The 22,002-nt window shown below is 38.2% G+C and overlaps 1 protein-coding gene across 5 annotated transcripts in view; it reads right to left on the reverse strand.

Annotated features, from left to right (window-relative positions):
* The window catches only part of kiaa1109 (KIAA1109 ortholog), a 78,911-nt gene that overhangs the window by 52,867 nt on the left and 4,042 nt on the right, over window positions 1-22,002 (reverse strand). For 3 of the 5 annotated variants that reach the window (XM_059566400.1, XM_059566402.1, XM_059566401.1), the window contains exons 2-35: window positions 17,691-17,793; window positions 16,590-16,706; window positions 16,425-16,503; window positions 16,205-16,269; window positions 15,851-16,040; window positions 14,403-14,484; window positions 14,043-14,236; window positions 12,683-12,762; window positions 12,400-12,547; window positions 11,800-11,956; window positions 11,563-11,641; window positions 11,295-11,386; window positions 10,570-10,687; window positions 10,332-10,487; window positions 9,411-9,508; window positions 9,089-9,270; window positions 8,867-8,973; window positions 8,349-8,542; window positions 7,972-8,181; window positions 7,699-7,836; window positions 7,418-7,594; window positions 5,432-5,560; window positions 5,225-5,344; window positions 4,687-4,967; window positions 4,239-4,483; window positions 3,967-4,162; window positions 2,764-3,559; window positions 1,899-1,969; window positions 1,633-1,806; window positions 1,243-1,363; window positions 1,015-1,161; window positions 805-926; window positions 524-708; window positions 50-271 (exon numbers count right to left, since the gene is read on the reverse strand). In XM_059566400.1, the coding sequence (XP_059422383.1) occupies window positions 50-271; window positions 524-708; window positions 805-926; window positions 1,015-1,161; window positions 1,243-1,363; window positions 1,633-1,806; window positions 1,899-1,969; window positions 2,764-3,559; window positions 3,967-4,162; window positions 4,239-4,483; window positions 4,687-4,967; window positions 5,225-5,344; window positions 5,432-5,560; window positions 7,418-7,594; window positions 7,699-7,836; window positions 7,972-8,181; window positions 8,349-8,542; window positions 8,867-8,973; window positions 9,089-9,270; window positions 9,411-9,508; window positions 10,332-10,487; window positions 10,570-10,687; window positions 11,295-11,386; window positions 11,563-11,641; window positions 11,800-11,956; window positions 12,400-12,547; window positions 12,683-12,762; window positions 14,043-14,236; window positions 14,403-14,484; window positions 15,851-16,040; window positions 16,205-16,269; window positions 16,425-16,503; window positions 16,590-16,706; window positions 17,691-17,781 (5,563 nt within the window). In that variant the 5' untranslated portion in view covers window positions 17,782-17,793. The remainder of the gene's footprint in view (window positions 1-49; window positions 272-523; window positions 709-804; window positions 927-1,014; window positions 1,162-1,242; window positions 1,364-1,632; window positions 1,807-1,898; window positions 1,970-2,763; window positions 3,560-3,966; window positions 4,163-4,238; window positions 4,484-4,686; window positions 4,968-5,224; window positions 5,345-5,431; window positions 5,561-7,417; window positions 7,595-7,698; window positions 7,837-7,971; window positions 8,182-8,348; window positions 8,543-8,866; window positions 8,974-9,088; window positions 9,271-9,410; window positions 9,509-10,331; window positions 10,488-10,569; window positions 10,688-11,294; window positions 11,387-11,562; window positions 11,642-11,799; window positions 11,957-12,399; window positions 12,548-12,682; window positions 12,763-14,042; window positions 14,237-14,402; window positions 14,485-15,850; window positions 16,041-16,204; window positions 16,270-16,424; window positions 16,504-16,589; window positions 16,707-17,690; window positions 17,794-22,002) is intronic. The other 2 variants (XM_059566403.1, XM_059566399.1) reach the window with 1 other exon arrangement.

Here is a 22,002-nt window from a genome sequence, read left to right on the forward strand (position 1 = left end):
TGAAATACAAATGTTTAATGCTATCTGAAATTCAACACGTGTAGAATACCTTTGACAGTGAGGTTCTCAATCCCACATTCAAACATAATCCAACCCCATTTCTCAGGACTAGCGCCAGAGCGAGCGTGGTCAGGGGTGTGTTCTGGGACATGTTCAGTGGAGATAGAGGGCTGGGTCTCATCCACTAAAACAAAGTCATCTGCTTCCTCCAAACTGAAGAGAACCTTTGACTTCTCAAAAGGAATGGCAGTGATGGCACAAGCTCCAAGGTCTGTTACAAACAACAAACAAATACTGAACAAAGATAATTACGATTCCAAACAGCACTCCAGGAAAACAAAACAATACAATAAAAAAATAAAACCAATGAATATTTTGTTCAATTAAATATCAACTGAACTTAACTAAATAAAACTGTAATTTCACGTGGCATGAGATTTCAGTATTCCAATCCCAGTATCCCAGTATCCAGAGGCGCATAATAAATAAATATACGGATATAAATTTGAGTGTATGTGTGTACCTGATGAGTCCAGGCCACGAAGTTGGCTGTGTATGCGGTGTATGTTGAGTCTGGCTGCGATCTCCTTGCCCTTCTCAATCCCAGCATTAGAGCGGAGAGAACCGCTGGACTGAGGTGCCATCTTCGATGCAGATGAAAACTTCTCCATCATAACAGAGGGCTTTTCTGTGTCCTCCACTATGCCCCTACACATCACACATTAACAGCCAGAGCACCAAAAAAATAATAATAATAAGTCAAACTATTGTATTATATTATATTATATTGCCATTTGGAATTACCTATTCATGCGCAACTGAGTAGCAATCCTGTCAAAACACAAGGCCACTAGAGAGACATGTGTGACACTCTTATTGGATGGTGAACCTTCTTCTACAGATGCCTGAAGTACACAAAGGTTCACCTGCAGACACATGCACATACAATTACTTTCACCATATTTACATGACAAGTATTCTCTCTTTCATACACACACACACACAAAAAGGTACCTTTGGGACAGTCACATTAGCTTGCAAACCCTTTATCTTCACATTGTCAGGTTTGATTGACAGATCAGTTTGTCCATGCGGCGTGCTCAGAGACCCAGGGGTGGTTCCCTCTGTTTTAGATATTTTGTGCTCTGGCTTTGCTGTGCTCTGGAAAACACAACATTCATCATGATCACATTAAGGTCTAAGTGTGCTGTCACGTCTCTGTTTGTTGTATCGATTACTTACAGACTCAGAGACAGTGGATTTGCTGATCTGATACACTTCATTAAGCACTTTTCCATGCAGATCATCCAGGATTGATGCAGGGTGGCGAATACTGGCAAAGTGAACCATCGACTCAATGTACCTGGAACAAAAGACAAACAGAATTTCACAAACACTGTGGCAGTTATGAAAGACCTCATTAAATCTCTTGTTGAGAACATTTTTCTTTCTGTTTCCTATGTTAGAAGACATACTGAAAGGCTTGTTTGTTCTTTTTCTGATCAAGTTTAGTGCGTTTTTAGTAGTTTGCACCAGCAAATAAATGATCTGAAAGCTAACAGACTAAAACTCTACATTTAAGTGTCATGGCACCACAAGGTTGGTGATGTGACAGTTGCTGTGATGTCTGACCTGTCTAGAGCTTCAGCTACTAAAGGAGTCAGAACCACATTGACTGCCCCTTTGACCTCTACAATAGCTGTGGTTCTCGTCTGGGCAAGAGGCTGATCAACAGTCCAGTCCTCTGTCACTGTGTCCTCATCCGTGCTGTCCACTGCCTGCTTGTTAAGTGGTGTGTGAGGTGTGCTGGAGATACACAAATACACATCAAAATGCATGCTTGAAATTGTTTCATGATACTGAAACAATCACTGTTGATTTAGGATTTCTCGTTTTACCTGTTTATATTGCTCATGAGCTGAACTCCTCTGTCCAATAGTGAAGTGGCAGACAAACCACCCTTCACCATCTGTTAAAGAGCACAAATACAATTAGCAACAAAAAATAATGAACAAACAAGCAACATTCTTATTCTAACAACATGTCCAGGTCATATTTTACCCAGAATATGGGTAAACAGAGAAAAATCTCAGTAGGCTAAAGTAAAGTAAAAAAAATAAAATTGTATCCTCAAACTGTGCATTATATATGTCCATATATCAAAAAATTAACATTGTTATATTAATATTATTTGTAATTATTAATAAAATGATTGATAACAATATATTACTTATTAATACTATTTATGGAAATATATATACACACACACACACAGATACACACACACATTCACACATAAACTTTACAATATATTATATAAATATACTCATATTTACTTAGAAGTATGCATTATTTATATTATATAAGTTATAATATATTTATATTAATTTAAGGAGAGAAAATATAAAATATAAAAAATATTTTTATATTTATACAGTATGTTTAATATATAGTTCATTCATTTTCTTTTACATTCACAAATTACTATTAATTTGGGAAGGGTTCCTTAATTGTCCTTAAAAGGCTGAAAAAAAAATTATATTTATATTTAGAATAATATTTACTCCATATTCATAAATAGGCTTAATTTTATTTATACATTATTATAAATTATTTTAGATCATTATTATAGATTATTTTTTCTTTGATATTGTTGCTGAAATATGACCTGGACATTTCTTTATAAGATTAATCTAGATCAGATTCACAACTGCATAAATAATATATAACAATTAAGAAAAATAAATAAATTGAAATATAAACCTTAAAAGATGGTATGGACAACTGGTCAAAGGAGGCGGAGCTCTCCTCACTTGTAGGTGTGTCAAGGTCAAGCGGACGATGCAGCGATGACTTAGATGTTCTCTTATTGGTTGGTTGCTTAACAGCCCAGTTTGAAACATGATAATGTGCAAGGTAGTTTTCATATAAAGCCATTAAATGTGGCTGTGTTGTTAGGAGGCCAGGCTCTACCTTTTCGGTTTCAATAGAGCCCTCTTCCTCCAACCCGAGTGCAGAGACAAATGAGGCTTGAGAAGTGTGGCTAGGCGGCAGAGGTGGACGGGTCTCAGCAATTGACAGAGGACCTTCCACACTGTGGTATATAGATGTACGACTGTGTTCTGTGTGAGGTTGACCCTGTTGTCTCCGTCTGCGTTTCCTCCCTGGATAGGTACCTGGACCTTCATCGCTACTGATTGGCTCAAACTCCTCGTTAGCGCTAAAGTAGGCTTCACTGTCAGCCACAGACATGGAGGAGTCGACTGAGCGGTACTGATGGAATGTGCTAGAATCCGCTGATGGAGTGAAAGGAAATGACCCGTAGCTTCTTCTCTGCCTTGGTGAGTCCAGAACATTTTCATCGCTATGGGAAACCTCGCTGCTAAACTGCACACTAGTAGGAGGAGTGGCTTTCTCTATGAAGACGGCAGCTGATAGGCTCTTGGTGCTGCCAAGGCGAGCTGATTGGACAGATGACTGGCGCTTGAGAGGAGAGCGGAGTGGAGAGCGCAAGGGTGGACCCTCAGGAATTGGACCGCCAGTGGTTACGTTCATTAACCTTTAAAACACACACAGTAAAATACACATTCAAACACTAGAGTAAAAGAAAGTGTAGAGTGGGATCAAGAACCTGCTTTTATTCAGAACGGGTTTTATTAAAAAAAAATAAAACCTACTGGGACAGCTTTGGTGAACATAAGAACCTTAAGGCTTTCTTTTGCCTTTATTATGACAGGACAGATCAGAACTGGGATAGGGAAAGGTGCTTTGAGTCATGATTCGAACTCGGGACGCCTGTAGCTAAACGGCACCGACAATTGTGAGAAGTTTAAAAAAAGAAATAAAAGTGAAATTGTGAGATATAAAAATGTCCAATTGCAAGAAATAAACTTACAAGTGAGACATAAGTTGGTTATGGGACTGGAATAGTTCTATATGGTACAGGAGCACATGTGTCTGACTCACTCTGTAGAGGGGGAGGGACTCTCTCGTTCTCCAGCTAACAGAGGCAGAGCAGCACTGGAGGAAGAGTTTTCCTCAGAGGAAGAGGCAGAGCTGTGAGAGTGCTGAGGTACATGCAGACTGAGGTGCTGGCCACGTCTCTCCAAGTCCACTATCGGAGCAGGGGAACACGTTTCTCTCCGTATAGCAACACCTTTAGCTTCAATTAAACCAATCAATAAGTACAATTCTCTTGATAACCAATCAGCATCATAATAGCCACAAACAAAACTTACGGTCTGAGAGTTTAGGAGTTTCCTTAGTGACGATCCATTCTCCTGGATGTAATAATGATTGGCCGTAGGACATGTCACTCTCGGCAATGATGCTAGAGAAGGCGGAGCTTGAAGAGGGTGTAATTTCCTCCAAGCGGAAGAAGTCAAGGCCACCAACCGAGCCGGCAAAAAAACGACATCCACCAAGACAACCACAGCGATTACGGCTTCGCTTGTATTTCTCCTCAGGCCAAAGGAACCAAAGTCTAAAACACACATAGGAAATATGATTGGTTTTGTTTTTATGGTTTTCTTATTTATATTTTTTACTCTCTCTTGCATTGGTGTAAAGAACACTGGTCAAAAGCTGTTGTGTTTAGTTGTGCTTTAGATATAAAATTGATATTGAAACATGTCTGCCTGCACATTTAGCAATACAAAAAATAAATCATAAAGGATACAAATTAACCTTTTTGTTTTCATGTCATTAAGCTCCAGGAACTGCCTCTGAACCTCATATTTGGCTTGATGGTCAGCAGCCAATGCCACATCAGCCGTGATGAGCTTAAAGGTCACCGAACCGGCTTCGAGCCAATGAGAACGCCGAAGGAGAGGTGGAGGCAGGCCAAGCCGGGCAACTTCCTGTTGTTCGATGAATTGAGCAATCACTACGTCTTGCAGAACGGCACTGATGCCTTCGCCGACAGCAGCTGTATGCAAATTACATGTGGCCAACCGCAAGGCTCCGGTCTGACGGGCAAACATACATACACTACTGGTCAAATGTTTGGAATAATTAAGATTATTTAATGTGTTTGAAAGAAGTGCATTCATTTGATCAAAAAAACCATCAAAAACTGAATATTTCTATTTGAATACATTTTAAAATGCAATTTATTCCTGTGATGTGAAGCTAAATTAGTCTTTAGTCTAAGCATGCTCCTACAGAAATTATTCTCTAAATAAATCAATAGCTGTATTGCCATCTGATCAATCGCTAATCATACCTTAATATTGGCTGCACAGCCGTGTTCAACAATGAAAACCTGGGCTCCGTCAACTGTTAGTCGAGTCATGGTGTACTTCAGATCCTCTGATGTACGACAGGGACCAGGCAGGGCTGCATGCTACGTGTACAGACACACACTCAGTTGTGTAGTTGTTTTGAAAATGATGTGAATATGACAGTACAGATGTGCGTGTTTCTGCAATACCTTGGCATCACAGACTCTACGATCAACTCCATGTTGGCAGGTGACAGATGGTTTTGGCTGCTGGAGCTGAAACTCTCGGGACACTACATGAAACACAAAGCTCTCGCCCCACTCCAGAAGTGACGCACACTGAAACACAATCACTACCAGATCACATCTGCTGCACCAAATGCATACAAACAGTGATTAATTCTGTCAGTAGCTTAAAATAATTATCTTGACTAATCCCTTTTGGTGACACATTCAGTAGCTTTTTAGAGATACAAAAAAAATGTAAAGCGTTCACTATTTGTTTTTATATATATGGATTATATTTATAGATAAATATAGATAATAATATTAATCACAATGACTAATGCATTTTAAGTCCCATATCAGCATCAGTTATATGCATAGCAAATAATTAAAACAAATTCTTTTTTTTACAATGTTACAATAACAACTATAAAATATATTTTGGCTTGACATTTTAAATTGAATGCTTTTGATTGGTACTTGAGGCTTACTGACGGGCTGTGAAGGTAAACAAGACAAAAAAAAAAAAAAACTAGGGCTGGGCAAGTTAACACATTATTATATTATTATACATTATTATATCGCGTTAATGCATTAATTGATTAATGCCAACAATTATTTTTTACTGAGCACCGCACATGACATGCAATAAAAAATAAATAAATTGTGCGCACGATTTACTAATTTGTTCCCTCTATGTACTAAAACGTGCACACGATTACTATTGCATTCCCTCGATTTACTATTGCGTTCCCTCGATTTGTTAAATCGTGCGCACGATTTAGCAAATCGAGCTAACAAATTAGGGAATTGTGCGCACAATTTATAAATCGAGTGAACGAAATAGTAAATTGAGGGAACGCAATGGTAATTGTGTGCACATTTTAGTATATTGAGGGAACAAATTAGTAAATCGTGCACACGATGTAGCCTATTATTTTTTCCTGCATGTCATGCCCGGGGCTCCGTAATTTTATCACACGTTTACAAAGTTTTTAATTATTATGAAAGTCCGTTGCTCACTGGCTCTGAATACACATACAGACAAATCATGGGTCATAGGAGGGGATGCTCCCGATCAAATTATTTAGACTAAGCATCAACATTCACAAACCACTGTCCACTGTTATTTTTTACAGAAAAGAATGCAACACCCTGCACTCTGCTGCGATGGGTCCCGTGATCATGCAGGTCTCTAAAAGGAAGGTGCCTGTTATAATGTTATGATCCAGACTCTGGACTCTGAGCATAACTTGTTTTTCTAAAAAAAACTATAAAATATTTTCTATAAAAATGTTAATGTCCTGGCAGTGATAAATAGCTTGTTTTATATTTAATTACATTAATGTTATAAGTTGAGATTTAGGCTACAATAAATATTTTAATTGCTACTATGTAAAAGGAATACTGCTGTAAAAAGCACCTTATTTGTTTAAAGTGTTTGCAAACTAAATGTTATTATTACACTTTTGTTCATATAGCAGTAGGCCTACTTTTAAATAAAAATAAGTGTACAATACACTACTTTTGAATGCATTATTAGTTTTGTGCATAACGCGATTAATAGCAGACAATTTGATTAATCGCGATTAAAAAATGCCTAGCACTAATAAAAAACACAGCAAAAAAAAAACAACTTGTACTACTGCTAACTTTTGAAATTAATTAGCTAAAAGAAGATATTTAAAATGACTGCTATGCTTAATATAAATCTCACAGAAAGGAATTCTTTCTATAGATTTCATTCAAGCACTTTAACAAAAATCCAACCTTCACATTCTTTGAAACTCTCCAGTACACATGCCGGCTACGCTTCTATTAAAAGTGTAATTACGGAGAACATTTTCATTCAAACACAACAAGTGATGCGTCAAAATATATGTGCGAGGTCATCATGCCACAGACATTACTAGAATAATTCCTATACAATAGTCATGCATCCCTTTTGTAGTGTCAAAATAAATGAGTCACCTGTGGCACACTGACTCTTCCAGTAAGAGCTCCAGCTTGAACGTCGATGAGCCAAGCATATTCCAGTGTGTCACTGCCTGCTGGTAAGCCTTCCGCTGAGAACATAGCGTGGGCTCTCATCTGCAACCCCGAGAGGCTCAGATGCCCATCTCTCAACACAGCATCAACAGCAGGCCGCTAGACACACACAGGAATAAATTACACAGAACAGAAACATCACGAGAACTTTAAATACCAGCACCTGAGAGAATATGAACAAGGTCATCTCCTCCCACTCCCACCTGATAGTTATCACTGACAAACACATGTAGAGGCGAGAGAACGAGCTGTAGCATGGTCTCCTTATAACCCTTTTTCATCTCAAAACACAGGCGCTCTAGGAACCCTGTAGGACCCTCTGGGCCATCACTGCTACAGTGCTGTAAAGACAGAACAAATAAGATTTACAGCCACACTTTTTCAACCATGCCTGCAAGGCATCAAAGAGTAGGCTCACAATCATGACACGTCATCACTTTGGCTCACATAAATGAAATCACTGAAGCGCTACTGACCGTTGGAAGCCGCCCATGGACTTTGTGCAGATTGATGAGTACGGTGATGTCCCAGGGCCGTAGGGAGAGAGGGTGGGGTGTGTCTTTAGAGCGGCTCTCCTCCAGACCCACCCCAGGCCAACCAGATGAAGAAGAGCAGGAGCTCAGCACAGGGCTGGACAGAGACTCCTCAAAGTCTGTGTACATGTCGTCCTCTCCAAAGTAGTTCTCCTGCACAGATAAACACAACAGCCATTTTAATGGGATATTGTAGCCAAAAGAAAGTGTCATTATTCAGTCGCCCTAATTTTAGTCTGTAATTATAAAGTTGTAAAGGACACAAGTTCTATAAATACCTGAACCCATATGTGAGCATGCATGCATATATACATGTGTACCTTGATGGACACCAGTGCTCTGAGGAGAGGGCCATAAAGGGTGACGTGGGATTCGGGGCTCAGCTCCATCTCCACATGTAAGCGGTCAGGGGGCAGTAAGCTGGGGTCAGAGGAGATTCGAGGTGGAGGAGGCAGGGGTCGAGAGTGTTCTGGCGGTCGAAGTGCTGACAGCATGGACTCCTCTATTTCTGACACTGCACAATGTAAAGTGAAGTGTTAAAAGGTCAAGTTCATAATTGTACTTTGCAAGTAAAAACAGCAACAGAGATTTGAAAAGTAAACATACACAAGGCACATCTAAAGTTTTGACACACCTGACTGAACCGATGCATCTCACGAGTAAAGTATTTTGCTTAAATGCTTGAAATAATTTTTATGGACTTAATTTTCATATTTCCAGTTCATTTTATGGAGAACGTAGACCTACTGTATCAGTAAAGACGTAGTCGTGTCTAGATAATCTTTACAATATCTGTAAAATAAGTGTATTATTCTTATTGTTTTATTCAAAAGCTTACATGATTGTTTGAGCTGCTGTTCAGTTTTCTGAGGGTAGATGGGATGCCAAGTATAGTCTATAATGAGCATGAAGTTCGGCACACTCCAGCAGTCCACCCAACCAGCCCTGGAAACAAACAAACACACACACACGCGCACACATACACACACATAAACACAACAGAGGTGTCAAAGAGCAGCACAAGTGAGAGGAAGCAGAAAAGAAGAGGGTCTGCTCTTACTCTGCATTAGTCATGTTCCTCCAGCGGGGTTTGCTGTTTTTGGGAGGTGCTCCTTGCCCTTCTGCTGGCATTTTGTTGTCTGGATGGGTCTTACAGTGCTGGTAATCTTTAGTAAGGGTGAGCAGCGGGTACCGGCTGGGGTGACAGTCAGGCAGACACAGGCGCATATCTGTGTCCTCAGCCTGTATGAGAGTTCAGTCATTCAGAGGAGATTTAGATGGCCGCTTATGTTTTAACATCATATAAGGTTCTAATGCTTGATCACACATCATTCAGCACAACAGACAAGTGCGTGTAATTGTTTGCAAGGGTGTTCACTCACTCTCAAACAGAAACGTGTGTTACAGGTGGTCGGGACAAAATCGTTAAATGGCAAAGTGAAGTCAATATTCAGCGTTTCCCCACAGGCAGCCAGATAAACTACAGACAAAGAGCATGAATATGTTAGAAGTTATTCAGAAACCAAGAAAAAAATCTAACTGATTCCACATTGTGTTTAGAAGTGCTTCCTGCTTTGTTTTACAGTCTAAAATCCTTTTATTTGGATTTGTAACTAACAGGCTTTGTTCAGAATTTTAGATCTGTATAGTTTAAACAGAAAATAAAATGAAAAAAATGAAAAAATAAATAAGCTAAATTGTTTGGCACTAAAAATAACTTCTCTGAAACATTGATTGTGCTAGATTTTCTTTTAATATAACTATTATTACATATGTGTTCATACAAAACAGTTTTGTTTTGCATTTTATATAAACTACCTTTCTACCTTTTTTATTATCATTATAAAGTGTGTTCCATCTTTTATCTTACGTTATATCTTACGGTAATTGTATTTGTTCTCATGTGAATTTTTTTATTTTAAAGCACTTTGAGATGCATTTCCAAAAACTTTCATAAAAGGTAGAAAACAAATAAAGTTTATTATTATTATTAACATTCAACATTCAATCAACCAGCAAGTATGCAAATAAATAAATATTACATAAAGTAAAATCTAATTTAATCCAGTTTAACCAATCCAATCCAAACTCCCGTCATTCTGGTCATGTGTAATCAACATCGCATCAGTTTTGTCTTTTACATTTTCCTAAATCACTATCAAAATGGCAGACTGTCAAAACTGTGTGAAGTGTGTACACAAAGCCTTGTTAATTTGTTAGATTTTATTACAGTGTTCAAATTCCTCAAACTATATATTAGTTTAGTTTCCAGTGTCACATTTATTTATGAAAGTCTTTCTCACCGTTCTCCTGCTGTTTGGTGGAGCAGTCAATCCAGTTGTGTTGATTGGCAGCCCAAATCATCTCAAACTGGTGAAAGAGTATCTTAAACTTCCACGAATATGGAACGAATGAGTAGATGTCTGGTTCACTGTCACTGGCCCAGTCCTTGATCAGATCTGCAGATCACAACAGGAGGAGGTCAACCGGAGGACAGACTTTAGACATATTAGTTACAGCCAGGTTAGAGAGAAAGGTTACCCGTAAAGAAGTTCTTCTGTGCATAGATGAAGTGGTACGTGGCTTTGTAAACCTCAATCTCACACTGCCAGGACTGAGGCATGTTCCACACGCGTGGATAGCTGGCTATGACATAGAACTGAGGAGTTCAAATACAGCTGTTAGCATTCAGTATTGTTTCTCCAGCTTAGCTTTAGGGCAGAATAATTAAGACATCTACAAGGACATTTATGGTAAGTAATTGAATAGACTTAATGGTTTTCATTATACATACTATTACAATTATCATTAAAATGTATATTCATCACTTGTTTCAAAAGCCTAGTACACTTCTGTGCTGACGCTATAACCTCCCCAAAGCGCTGCGTGGGTGAATGTCTGCAAAGTGGAAAAGTGCCTCGCCATATGCAATATCTGAATTATTACAAATATTACTACTCGAAATTCATGTTCTGTAACAGATTTCCCATCTTCAACAATAAATTTCAAGACCATTACTGTCAGATCTCAAATCGCCTGCAGCAAGCAATGTTCCAATTTTCTGAAGATTATCAGTTCTGTGCACTAAAAGTTTCAAGTTACTCAGCGTATTGAAGGGCTAAGCTTGGAGTCTGTCGGGTTAGGTCTGGTAAACATGACCTTAAACCAGCCTAATTATCCAGTGCATCTTTAAGACTGACTAGTCAATTTTGAAAACATATAGTTTTGCATAACACTTAAATAATAAAATCATGTGCTACACTTACAGCAAGCATTTCAGCCTCTAGCAGTGTCCTGTACAGCATACTGCTGGTTGCATCTACATGTAATAACTGGCCTTTAACAGTGGGAGAATAACCTAAGTGGAAAAAGAAAGGCAAAAACGGGTTATGATTAGTATGATATAAAACTCAGGAGGGCAAAACCGCAGTTCTTAATAATAATGAGTCAAGTTAATTTACATTAAACAAACAAAAACTGTCAAATGTCACCCTCATTAACTACTTTTATTTTTCTAAAAAGTTTGGAAGTTACCATTCTCCCCAACAGTCATGGGTATGTTGACCTCGAGGTAAGAACCTGCTCCTACATTCACATGGACCGCATTAGTCTCCTGTCAAGACAAATGGATTATGGGTTAGTGAGTAAACAAAGACAAAAGAGGGTACACATTGTTCCTATGAATGCAAGCAAACTTTGCCCTAGCAAACGTTCATGCATAAGAGTGTGCCACTCAAAAACGAATCATTAGGAGTGAGTGCATGTAAATACCCTGTTCTTTGTGAATAGCAGGTCTATTGTCGCATCAGCTATGATGTTCATACGCAGCTCAAAGGCAAGGATCTGTCGGGGTTTGCCTGGTGTGGCAACATCGCTCACTTTCATTGGCTGATAGTCTGCAGGCAGGAAGAACTTCCACAGGCTGTCTCTGTAGGGGTCAAATCACAATGTAACGGATGGATGATTACAAACATTGGGGTCAGTAAGATTTTCTTTGCTTTTGAATAAAATTTATTTTCAATTAAATATAAAAACTGGATACATTTATTTTTATTCATTAATAATATTTTACAATATCACTATTACTGTAATTTTTATTAAATAAATACAGCCTTGGTGAGCATAAAAGACTTCCTAATGACCTCAAACCTTTAAACAGTAGTGAACCAATAGCAAATTACTAATTGTAAATAGCTGAGACAAAAAGGTCTATTCCTGCTGCTGTCGATTACATTAGCAAAAATAATCAAACGGCAATACTAATCAGAAAAACAGAATGTCACATAAATGTAGCAGCTTTAATAAGCCTTCCACAACATGAACAATTAAAACCACAAACCAAACTACAACCATGTGAGCGTGTGCCTGTACCTCTGTCTATCGGCCCATGGGCCATAGTTAAAGTCTGTTCCTTTGCCACACACAATGTCCAAACCCCAGCACGGAGGCAAGTCCTGTAGCTTGGCATCTTCAGAACAGGCTTCTGTATCTCCATTCTCCAGTTCCTCTGGGACCAAACCTAAAAAACACACACAAATATTTGCAAAAACACTCTTAACACTGTTAATGCCAATATACCAAAAAACATCACCAGACCAGACCTTTATTCTCAAAATAATTAAAGACAAAAATATTAACCAGTCACAATGATTACCTGGTTCATCCTGGTAGTAGTAGATGTCGACATCATTGGACTGCATGACCACAAAGCCCTCTCCCATGAGCCTGGGAGGTCTAGAGACAGGAACTCACTCTTTAAACAACATCTACATCACTCTAACAGATCACTAATCATTACCAATCGAGCAACTAACAATCAAGACTAATCTTCTTGCATTCCAATTAATTACATCACTGAAAACAAACCCATGCTTACTTTCAGATCAACCATAAAAGACATAGGAAAAAGCTTATCTACACAAAAAGCCATTAACGTTCAGGTCATTATGTCAATATGACTTTCAATCTAAATTTAATTACACAGATCAGTGCGTGTAATTGTAACTAATGGAACAAATTAACAGCTCTGATTACTTAAATAAACCTTTGTGTGCAAAACAGCACATTAATTAATAATGTATACTTTAATATCTGACCATATTGTTTTGTGTGTACAAGTACAAATGTCTTCCTAGTATTTTCCTGTGGAAATAAAAAAAATAATAATAATAATAATTATTATCTTCTTAAACCATTTCTATTTGTACAACATGTACACATGTACTGTAATGGCGATTTGTCAATTATTATAGCCCGTTATCCTGCATCAATCCAGTCATATTGCCATATTCTCCTATTTTCTATATATACACCATGTCATGTGCTCTGTAATGGTCAACTGCCACATACTGTATGCCTCATTATCACTTATACACAGCACCTTCTCTATTTGCTACATGTCATTTGCACTGAACTGGTCATTGTCCATCTATACTTTAAATAATATTAAGTGCTGATGGTATAAAGACATTATAAAATCAGCTTTGCAGCCATGTGTGTCATCAAAATGCCAGTTTACCTTCAAAAGTTGACAGATTACCTTTTCCAAAATATATGCAGTTTAAATGTAAAGTCTAAAAACAGAAAATCACCAGAGATATTAATGAGGCATTCTGCACTCACGAACCTACACAAATTTCTGTCTTAAGATGACGTTATAATAATAAAATGTCTTAATGAATACTGTTCTTTTGAAATCTTTATGCTCAACCCCGGTTAGCACAAAGACTTCTTTCAAAACCATAAAAGAAAACTTAACAACCGCACACTCTTGAATGATAGTGTAAACAAAAGGCTATTTACAAAGAACAAGTCAAGGCCTTGTCAGTAGTCAATATGCCAACACAAGAAATTGTGCTTATCTATTGATTTTATGCTATCCCTAAATAATATACAGTACGCCTATTTGCACATCAGTTAGATTATAGCTATTTCATTGGCTCTGTACTTGCACAAAGACAAAAAATCTAATCTAATCTAATCTACTCTTATAGACTAGAGATTATTAGACTCACTCATCATTCTGAAGGCCCAGGTATCGTGGGCTGGGCACCAGCATGACGCGGACGTTCTCCAGAGAACCCTTCACAATGTGCATGAACTGATCTAAGTGGCTGCTTGGTGGTTTTGTGGCATATGTCAGGAAGGCATCGTCAAAGTTCATACACAGGGTTTGGGGAAGATGGTGATTGCCGAATGCTACACGACCCTGAGGGCAAAACCAGTGAGAGTTATAGAAGTTGAGTCATGGGAAGGTAAATAATAAGTAGATTTAATTCTTTGTTACAGTATAAAGTATGAATGAGGCAGGTAGCAGCGTGCTGATGTCAGACAGGAAGCAGGAGAATGGGAGAAACGTTGACTGCAGAACTCACTGTACTGATGTTGACTTTGATGACAGGGATGAGAGACCTCCAGGAAGATGACGGGTCCGGAGTCTCAGCTTTGATGTGAACACTTCAAAAGCAACAAAAACACATTTTCCTTCATGAGCACCTTCGGATATGAAGTACTGCAACATTACTGTCGAAAAAAAAAAACTATGGGAATTGCTCCAAGTCATTGTTTAGATTCAATTTAGAAAAGTCAATGAACAATAAAGCAATGGTTTTGTAGCCATCACAAATACTGCCAACATGCGGAAATGCTCAAACATGAAGCTAGATACATTGACTCCATTGTGAAAAAGGCCCAGCAGAGGTTGTACTTCCTTCGCCAGCTGAGGAAGTTTAACCTGCCACAGGATCTGCTGAAACAGTTCTACTCCACCATCATCGAATCCATCCTCTGCACTTCAGTAACTGTCTGGTTCAGCTCAGCTTCTAAATCGGACCTCAGAAGACTACAGAGGGTAGTCCGGACTGCTGAGCGAATTATCGGTACAACCCTCCCATCTATTCAAGAACTGTACTTATCCAGAGTGAGCAAAAGGGCTGTTAAAATCACTCTGGACCCCTCACATCCAGCACACTCCCTCTTTGAACTGTTGCCATCTGGTCGACGCTACAGAGCACTGAGCACCAGAACGACCAGACACAGGAACAGTTTCTTCCCTCAGGCAATCCATCTTATGAACAGCTGATAATAACTGTGGGACACACTACACTATTTATATTTATATACACTACACTTTTTATCCAACACACATACTTAGCGTACACGTAAATCTTTTGCACATAATATACATGTACATACATGGAACACAATACACTACTTATATTTATATACACATACACTTATTTATCCAAACACACATACTTAGCGTACAGTTACAATTTTTCCACATAATATACATGTACATACATAAATGCTCTTTTTAATATACCTGCCATACATTGTCAATTTGTATATTGTCAATCCTTACCCACCTATTTTTTTGTATTTTTTATTCCTTATTGTGTTTTTTGTTCTGTCGCTGTTATGTTGCACTGCGGAGCTCTGTCACGAAAACAAATTCCTCGTATGTGTGAACATACCTGGCAATAAAGCTCATTCTGATTCTGATTCTGATTCTGATACAAAACACTTCCTATCTGAAAATTAAACAAACCAATTTTATTGCCAAGTAACACTGACTTCTTCACTTGCTACAGTACATTGACATGAGTAATATCTACACATTAAAAAATATATATACTGTTGTCAATTATTCAGCAAACAGGTGGATGGCTGGGCCAATGCTTCTATGTTGAGATGGTCAGTGTTTACATTGAGGAAATCAGTCTATAAATAGCTTATTTGTAGTTGTTTCTGCATATTAAAAGCTGGTCCAAGTATTTCAGCATTTTAAAAATTACTTTATGAACCAGAGCGCATTGTTTACCTCTCCATGGATTTATCCCTCTGCTCTCGCCCTTTCTCCTCATCCCGGTGGGGCGGGATAAGGGTGGGCTCTAGGCCAAATATTTCCTGTAGCCGTGTGTACAAATCCGTGCGATTATACACATGGAACTCAAATCCGTTAACCGTGACATAGAGCCGTGTTTCAGCCTTTGGGTCTGGAAACAGCAGAACTAACAATATATCAATACACATGCATTTCATGGAGAACTGTCATTGAAAATAAGAGACAAGAAGAAAATTTGAGAGATTTATGTTATGATTAAAGATGTCCCTGAAACAACAACATAAATCTGTCACAGCTTGTGTGGGTTGTTTGTTATGCTTTTGCACTGACCATGTTGTTTCTGTTTGGGATTGTACATCTTCCACCAACGAAATATAAGTAACCCATCTTGAATTCTGGAAGAAAAAAAAAATTACCAATAGAATAAATAAAGATGGGATATGACCAATAAACAATGAGAAAACACACAGACAATAGGAATAAGTAGAGTGTCAAAAAGCAATGGAGCATAAAAAGGACTTCAATAAAAAGGACAGAGTTTGTTGTGTACCTGATCGACATGTCTTCATTGATGAAATAGACATCTCGAAACATGACCTTGCCAGACAGCACAGATAATGAAAATGAACCTGTAAACAAATAAATACATGTATGAAACAGAAAAATCAATCATAAAAAAACAACAACAAAAAAAACTATTTTGAGGCTAACTCACCAATGTGTATGTATCCATTCTTATAGAGACGGTTAATGATGAGGGTGAGGATGAGTCCAATATTACGGGAATTGTAGTATGTCAGGTATATGATCCATCCGCATGACATAATAGTGGCTGTGTAAAACATAAATCCAAATCCAGTATTGGCCTTATCGAGCAAATAACACGAGAATGGTAATAATAAATCTACATTATCTGCACTACTGTTTTAAAGTCTGTTCTTGGTGAGATTTATCAAGTTTCCTTAAATAAAGTCTCTTATGCTTACCGAGGATGCATTTATTTATTCAAAAATACAGTAAAAACTGTAATATTGTGAAATATTATTACAATTTAAGAAAATAGTTTCTATTGAAATTGAAATGCAATTTATTCTTTATGGCAAGACTGATTCGGCATCATTACTCCAGTCTTCAGTCTTGCATTCCAATATGCTGATTTGCCACTCATGAATTATCTCATTATTATTATTAATGTTGAAGCTGTTATTTTGTGGATGACTGAATACTTTTGATACAGGATACATGGTTCTTTGATGTTTTATTTAAAACAGAAATCTTTTCTTTTTTTGTCACTTTTTAACAATTTAATGTGTCCTTGCTGAATAAAAGTATTAATTTCATATAAAAAGAAATACTGAATCCAAACTTCTGAACAGTAGCAGACTGTATAACAGTGTCTGTGCCGAACATTATGTCATGTTTGCTAAAGGCTGTGTACTCCGAAAGCAGTAGTAACTGCAGAATGTGCACTGGCAACAAATTAATCAACTATAAGCTAAACACTAGATTGAGTTAATAACTATATATCCAACTTTATTTTCATATAAAAAATAAATTAGCTCAGAACAATCACAAGCTGGCTTTGACGGATTGGTAAAAAAAAGGTTTAAATACAGATCAAATAAAATTCATAAATTATATTTGTAAATAAAATAATTTTATTTTAGACCGATGGTGGAAATAAAGTAGTCTAAAATGGAAGTGGTGCGTTTGTCAACTTAAGGCCCAATGCGATGCACTAGGCACCTATGGTCTAGACATTTTTCTAATCTGCAGAACAAAAACAATTTCCAAATCAAATCAGCTGCCCACTTACCCACGAGGAGCCACACAAAGTTGGAGTTGTGTCTGGTGAGGTAGTCATCTAATTCATTATAACTGGGGAAACTGGTGTTGGCTTTCTCCATGGTTACACCCCACTGCAGATAAGCAGAATAGACATCACTATCAAATTACACAGGTTCTGCGTCAACCTCTGACTTATGAAGAACACCGCCAATGCGCAATCAGCAGACTATTCACAAACACAGTGTGCAAAAAGGGAGGTTCTTTGGCTAAAGACAGAACTAGTTCATTAACTGTCCTAACGTGATCCACCATCATGAAAAACAATCACATAATTAGGACATAATTAGAAACAATGTTTTTAGTAAACTGCTGGTAATGCATTTTCAGTCATCTGTTTGAGGCTCTTATAATGGAGCTCTTTTGCTGAAGAGGAAATCTATGTAGCTAGTTTTTGTATTAACATAAGTTTTGGCAAAATAAGACAGCATTATATCTCATCTCATCTCATCTCATCATTTAGCTCTTGAGGAACGGTGAGAGATAATCTACTGTATAGGAGAGGAATAGTTTACTGAAAATTAAACCCTTTTTCTTCTCAGACCATCCAGGATGCATGATTAAGTTTCTTTTTCAGAACAGATTTGTAGAAATTTTGCCTTACATCACTTGCTCACCAATGGATCATCTGCAGTGAATGGGTGCAGTCATCAAACTTCACAATATTCCCCAAATAATGCAAGTACTCCACAAACTGTCTGTAATCGAAAAAAATCCAATTCAGATGTTTTCAATTTCAAACGGTTGCCTCTATTTATACTATTGCTTTCTCCAGTAAAAAAAAAAAAAGTAATCTCATCTGAAACAGGAGAGAAATATGTACAGATCAAGCATCATTTACTAGCAAAAAGAGAGCAAAACCGTTCTAAACAAATATAGTGGTGGATTCTGATGTGAGAGGACAACAGGAGACTTTTTCAATGGAGGAAGCGTTATAATGGATTATGGACTATTATTACTATGGCCAGAAGTGACAGTTTAATGTTAAAATTATGAATTTATTACAAACACACAGCTTTTTGCTTCACAAGACACTAATTGATGGACTAGAGTCATGTGGTTTACTTGGGAATTACTGTAATGTTTTCATCAGCTGTTTGGACTCTAATTATGTCGGCACCCATTCACTGCAGAAAATTCAGTGGTGAGCAAGTGATGAATGTTAAATTGCTCTGTTCCGATGAAGAAACAAACTCATCTACATCTTGTGCAAATAATCGCTGAAAATGAACGTGGATTTGCACAGCTTCTCAGTTAACAATGGCTCTGTGTAGTAACAGCTGCTCTAAACATAGGCTGTATCTATTCAGCTGTAAACACTTATTCACACACTCTACTCTTACTTCGGCACATAGCCACTGTGTCACATTATTTAGATAATTTATCATATAAAATTTTATTTTCAGTAGCACTAAATATGGCAGAAAATCAGTCAAAATGAATGTAAAACAGCTCATCCGGGCAATTAAAGGGTTGGTGGATTGTGATGTGACTTTATAACTTTAGAAAGTGTGTAATGTTGCTGTTTGAGCATAAACAATATCTGCAAACAGAGATATTGTCTTTTAAAATTATGGCAGTTTAATGCCTAAAAAAATGGCTGGCAGGGACTACAACAAGCTACTTCCCAGGTTTGTGATGTCTCAAACCCAGACATTTACATAAACCCCGGCCCCCGGAACATGTAAAAAAAAAAAAAAAAAAAAGGGACAAGGTCATGTTGCACTGCTTTAAATAAGAGGGAAAATTGTTGCCATGCCATCAAAGCTAACCCCCAATTTCCACCAGATGCGTAACGGCTGCGTTACGGCTCAGGCACGGCGGCGGAGTCAATAGGTTTCCATTAAAGTCAATGAGTGTATTTCCACTGAATGCGTTACAGCTGCGTTCCGACTCCGGCGATCCGCAGCCCTCCGGAGCAGATACGCAGAGCTTCTATTTTTGCCGGATGCCGGAGCGCTCCGCAGCACTACAGGGCAGAGTACGCAGGACAGGAAGTCGAGTGACAAAACAGAACAGCCAGAAACAAAATAAAAGATCCGTTTAATTTTCAAAATAAAATTCACCGCGCTCATATTTCCCTACACTACACCTTGAAAACGTCATAATGGGCGGAGACAGGCTTGTTGAAGTTTTAACCCAGTTGACACGATTGATGAAGAAATGAAAAGAGAAAAGAAAAGGTTACGATAGTAACAACAGACGTTCTATCCTATACTCCTTCGGATGGAAAACTGTTCCTGGTTTGGTAGTTCTGTTGATAGAAACTACATATCGCGCGATCACACCAGAATTCGCGAGATTACATGGGGCATCGTGACGTCAGCTGTCAGTCATGACCGCAGCCGTTCCGCAACAAATACGGACCTGGTGGGTATTGACGTACGACGGAACACGGAGCTGTCACGCAGCGGAGCCGTAACGCAGCCGTTACGCATCTGGTGGAAATTGGGGGTAAGGGTGCACGAATAAAAACGAATTCTGTCTTCTTATGATTCTAACGAATTCACAAGTTTCAAAATCAATGTTCTAAAGCAGCGCTTCTTAATCCTGTTCCTCGAGTCCCCCTGCTCTGCATACATTCTACATCTCTCTCTCATTTAGATAATTAGATATTTTTCACATAGCTATGAGAAGCATTAAACATGGACATGCATGTGGTTGCCGCATCTAAGATTAGGGCTGTGCCGATCAAGATACTGGTTGTCATTTACGCCTAAGGATTAATGACCTGCAGGGTTCATGAATATTAATAGCGTTGTCTGTTTTCACTCAAACTGATTTGCAAATGATGTGATGTTCTTAAAAACTGAAGAATTCCAAAGGAACTCTTATTTTGACAGAAAAATACAAAAAGGATTATCGTTTACATGTAGCGCATCAGTTCTGCACTTCAGTTTCAAATTAGGTGAACTTTATTGGCATGACAAAAACTGTACATTTGTATTGCCAAAGCAGTAGCAGCTGAGCTGCTTACAAATAGCCACATATGTATTAATGTAAGACACTCTCTCTCTCTCTCTCTCTCTCTCTCTCTCTCTCTCTCTCTCACTCTCTATTTTTCTAATACATTTTTTAATAGCATGTTAAAAATAAATGAATGGATCAAATGAGCTAGTTTAGAGTTAGGTTAGTAGTGTTTAACACCTAACGTTGTAAATGGCTAACTAGTGTTGCACGGTGCACCGATACTTCAAAAGTATCGCGATTCTCAGAAATTATAAATGTCACAATTCCTAAATTTATTAGTATCGATACTTCAAAGAATGACTGTATTCCAGATTTGTATGAGACGTATTTTATGTTGGTGTGCGTAACGCACGCTTCCAGTGCCTCCCTATGGACGTCTGTGTTTTTTCCTCATGCACGCAGCAAAAAAGCGCTACAGTGAGATGGCTGCATTCGTGGCTTTACTAAACTGATTTGGCTTTACTAAAATGTGTGCATAATCGCATTAAATAGTTTAAATAAGTTGTTCAGATAAACAAAGCACGAGTTTTCTTGCATAATTAAAGGTGCTCCAAGCGATGCCGGGAGTCGTAACTTCTTGTTGACGTTCAAATTGTTGTCAAACAAAACGGAGGCTAGATAGACCCTCCCTCCTCCTCATCCGTGCACTAACTCCCCAAACCCCACCCCCAAATCTTTCTTGTCGGTTATTGGCTGGAACAGTTTGTTATGTTTTGTGGTGTGGGTGAGCCCAGTTTGTTTTTCTTGTTGTTTGTGGAGCCTGTGGTGTCTAGAGAGACCCCGTTTTTTTACAGTGTGTTCAGGGGACAAGCAGCTAGCGGATAGTGAGGAGATGTTTGCTGGATGTGACAAAAAAAGCTTTGGCCTAAAAAATGTGTGACATCACTTAGAGCACCTTTAACATTTATTGTTTGGTCAGACAGTTCATATATAATATTCACATTAATCGGGGATTAAACGTGGAGTTATGTTCTGTATGCTAAATATGAAAACGAGCGTATCTGCACAGCACCTATAACTGCGCTTTGTATCTGCTGATTGCTGATCGAGATTTACATGCTTGGCTCACTGACCCTGTATACTCATTTATTTCATTCATAAACGAGATGTATCATTTCATTTCATATTCATTCAACTCGTTCATGAATGAGAAGATCTCTCGATCTCGTTCAACAAAGCACATGCTCAGTCACATCTTGAGTAACTCTATGACAGGATGAAACAGTTCACAGAGCTGTTCACGAGCTGCGCATGCGCTGCTAATAGCACCGTGCTCGCGCGCTGCTGTGGAGGGAGGAACTTCAGTGAACGAG

Source organism: Carassius carassius, chromosome 14, assembly GCF_963082965.1.
Source record: "Carassius carassius chromosome 14, fCarCar2.1, whole genome shotgun sequence".
NCBI lineage: Eukaryota > Metazoa > Chordata > Actinopteri > Cypriniformes > Cyprinidae > Carassius > Carassius carassius.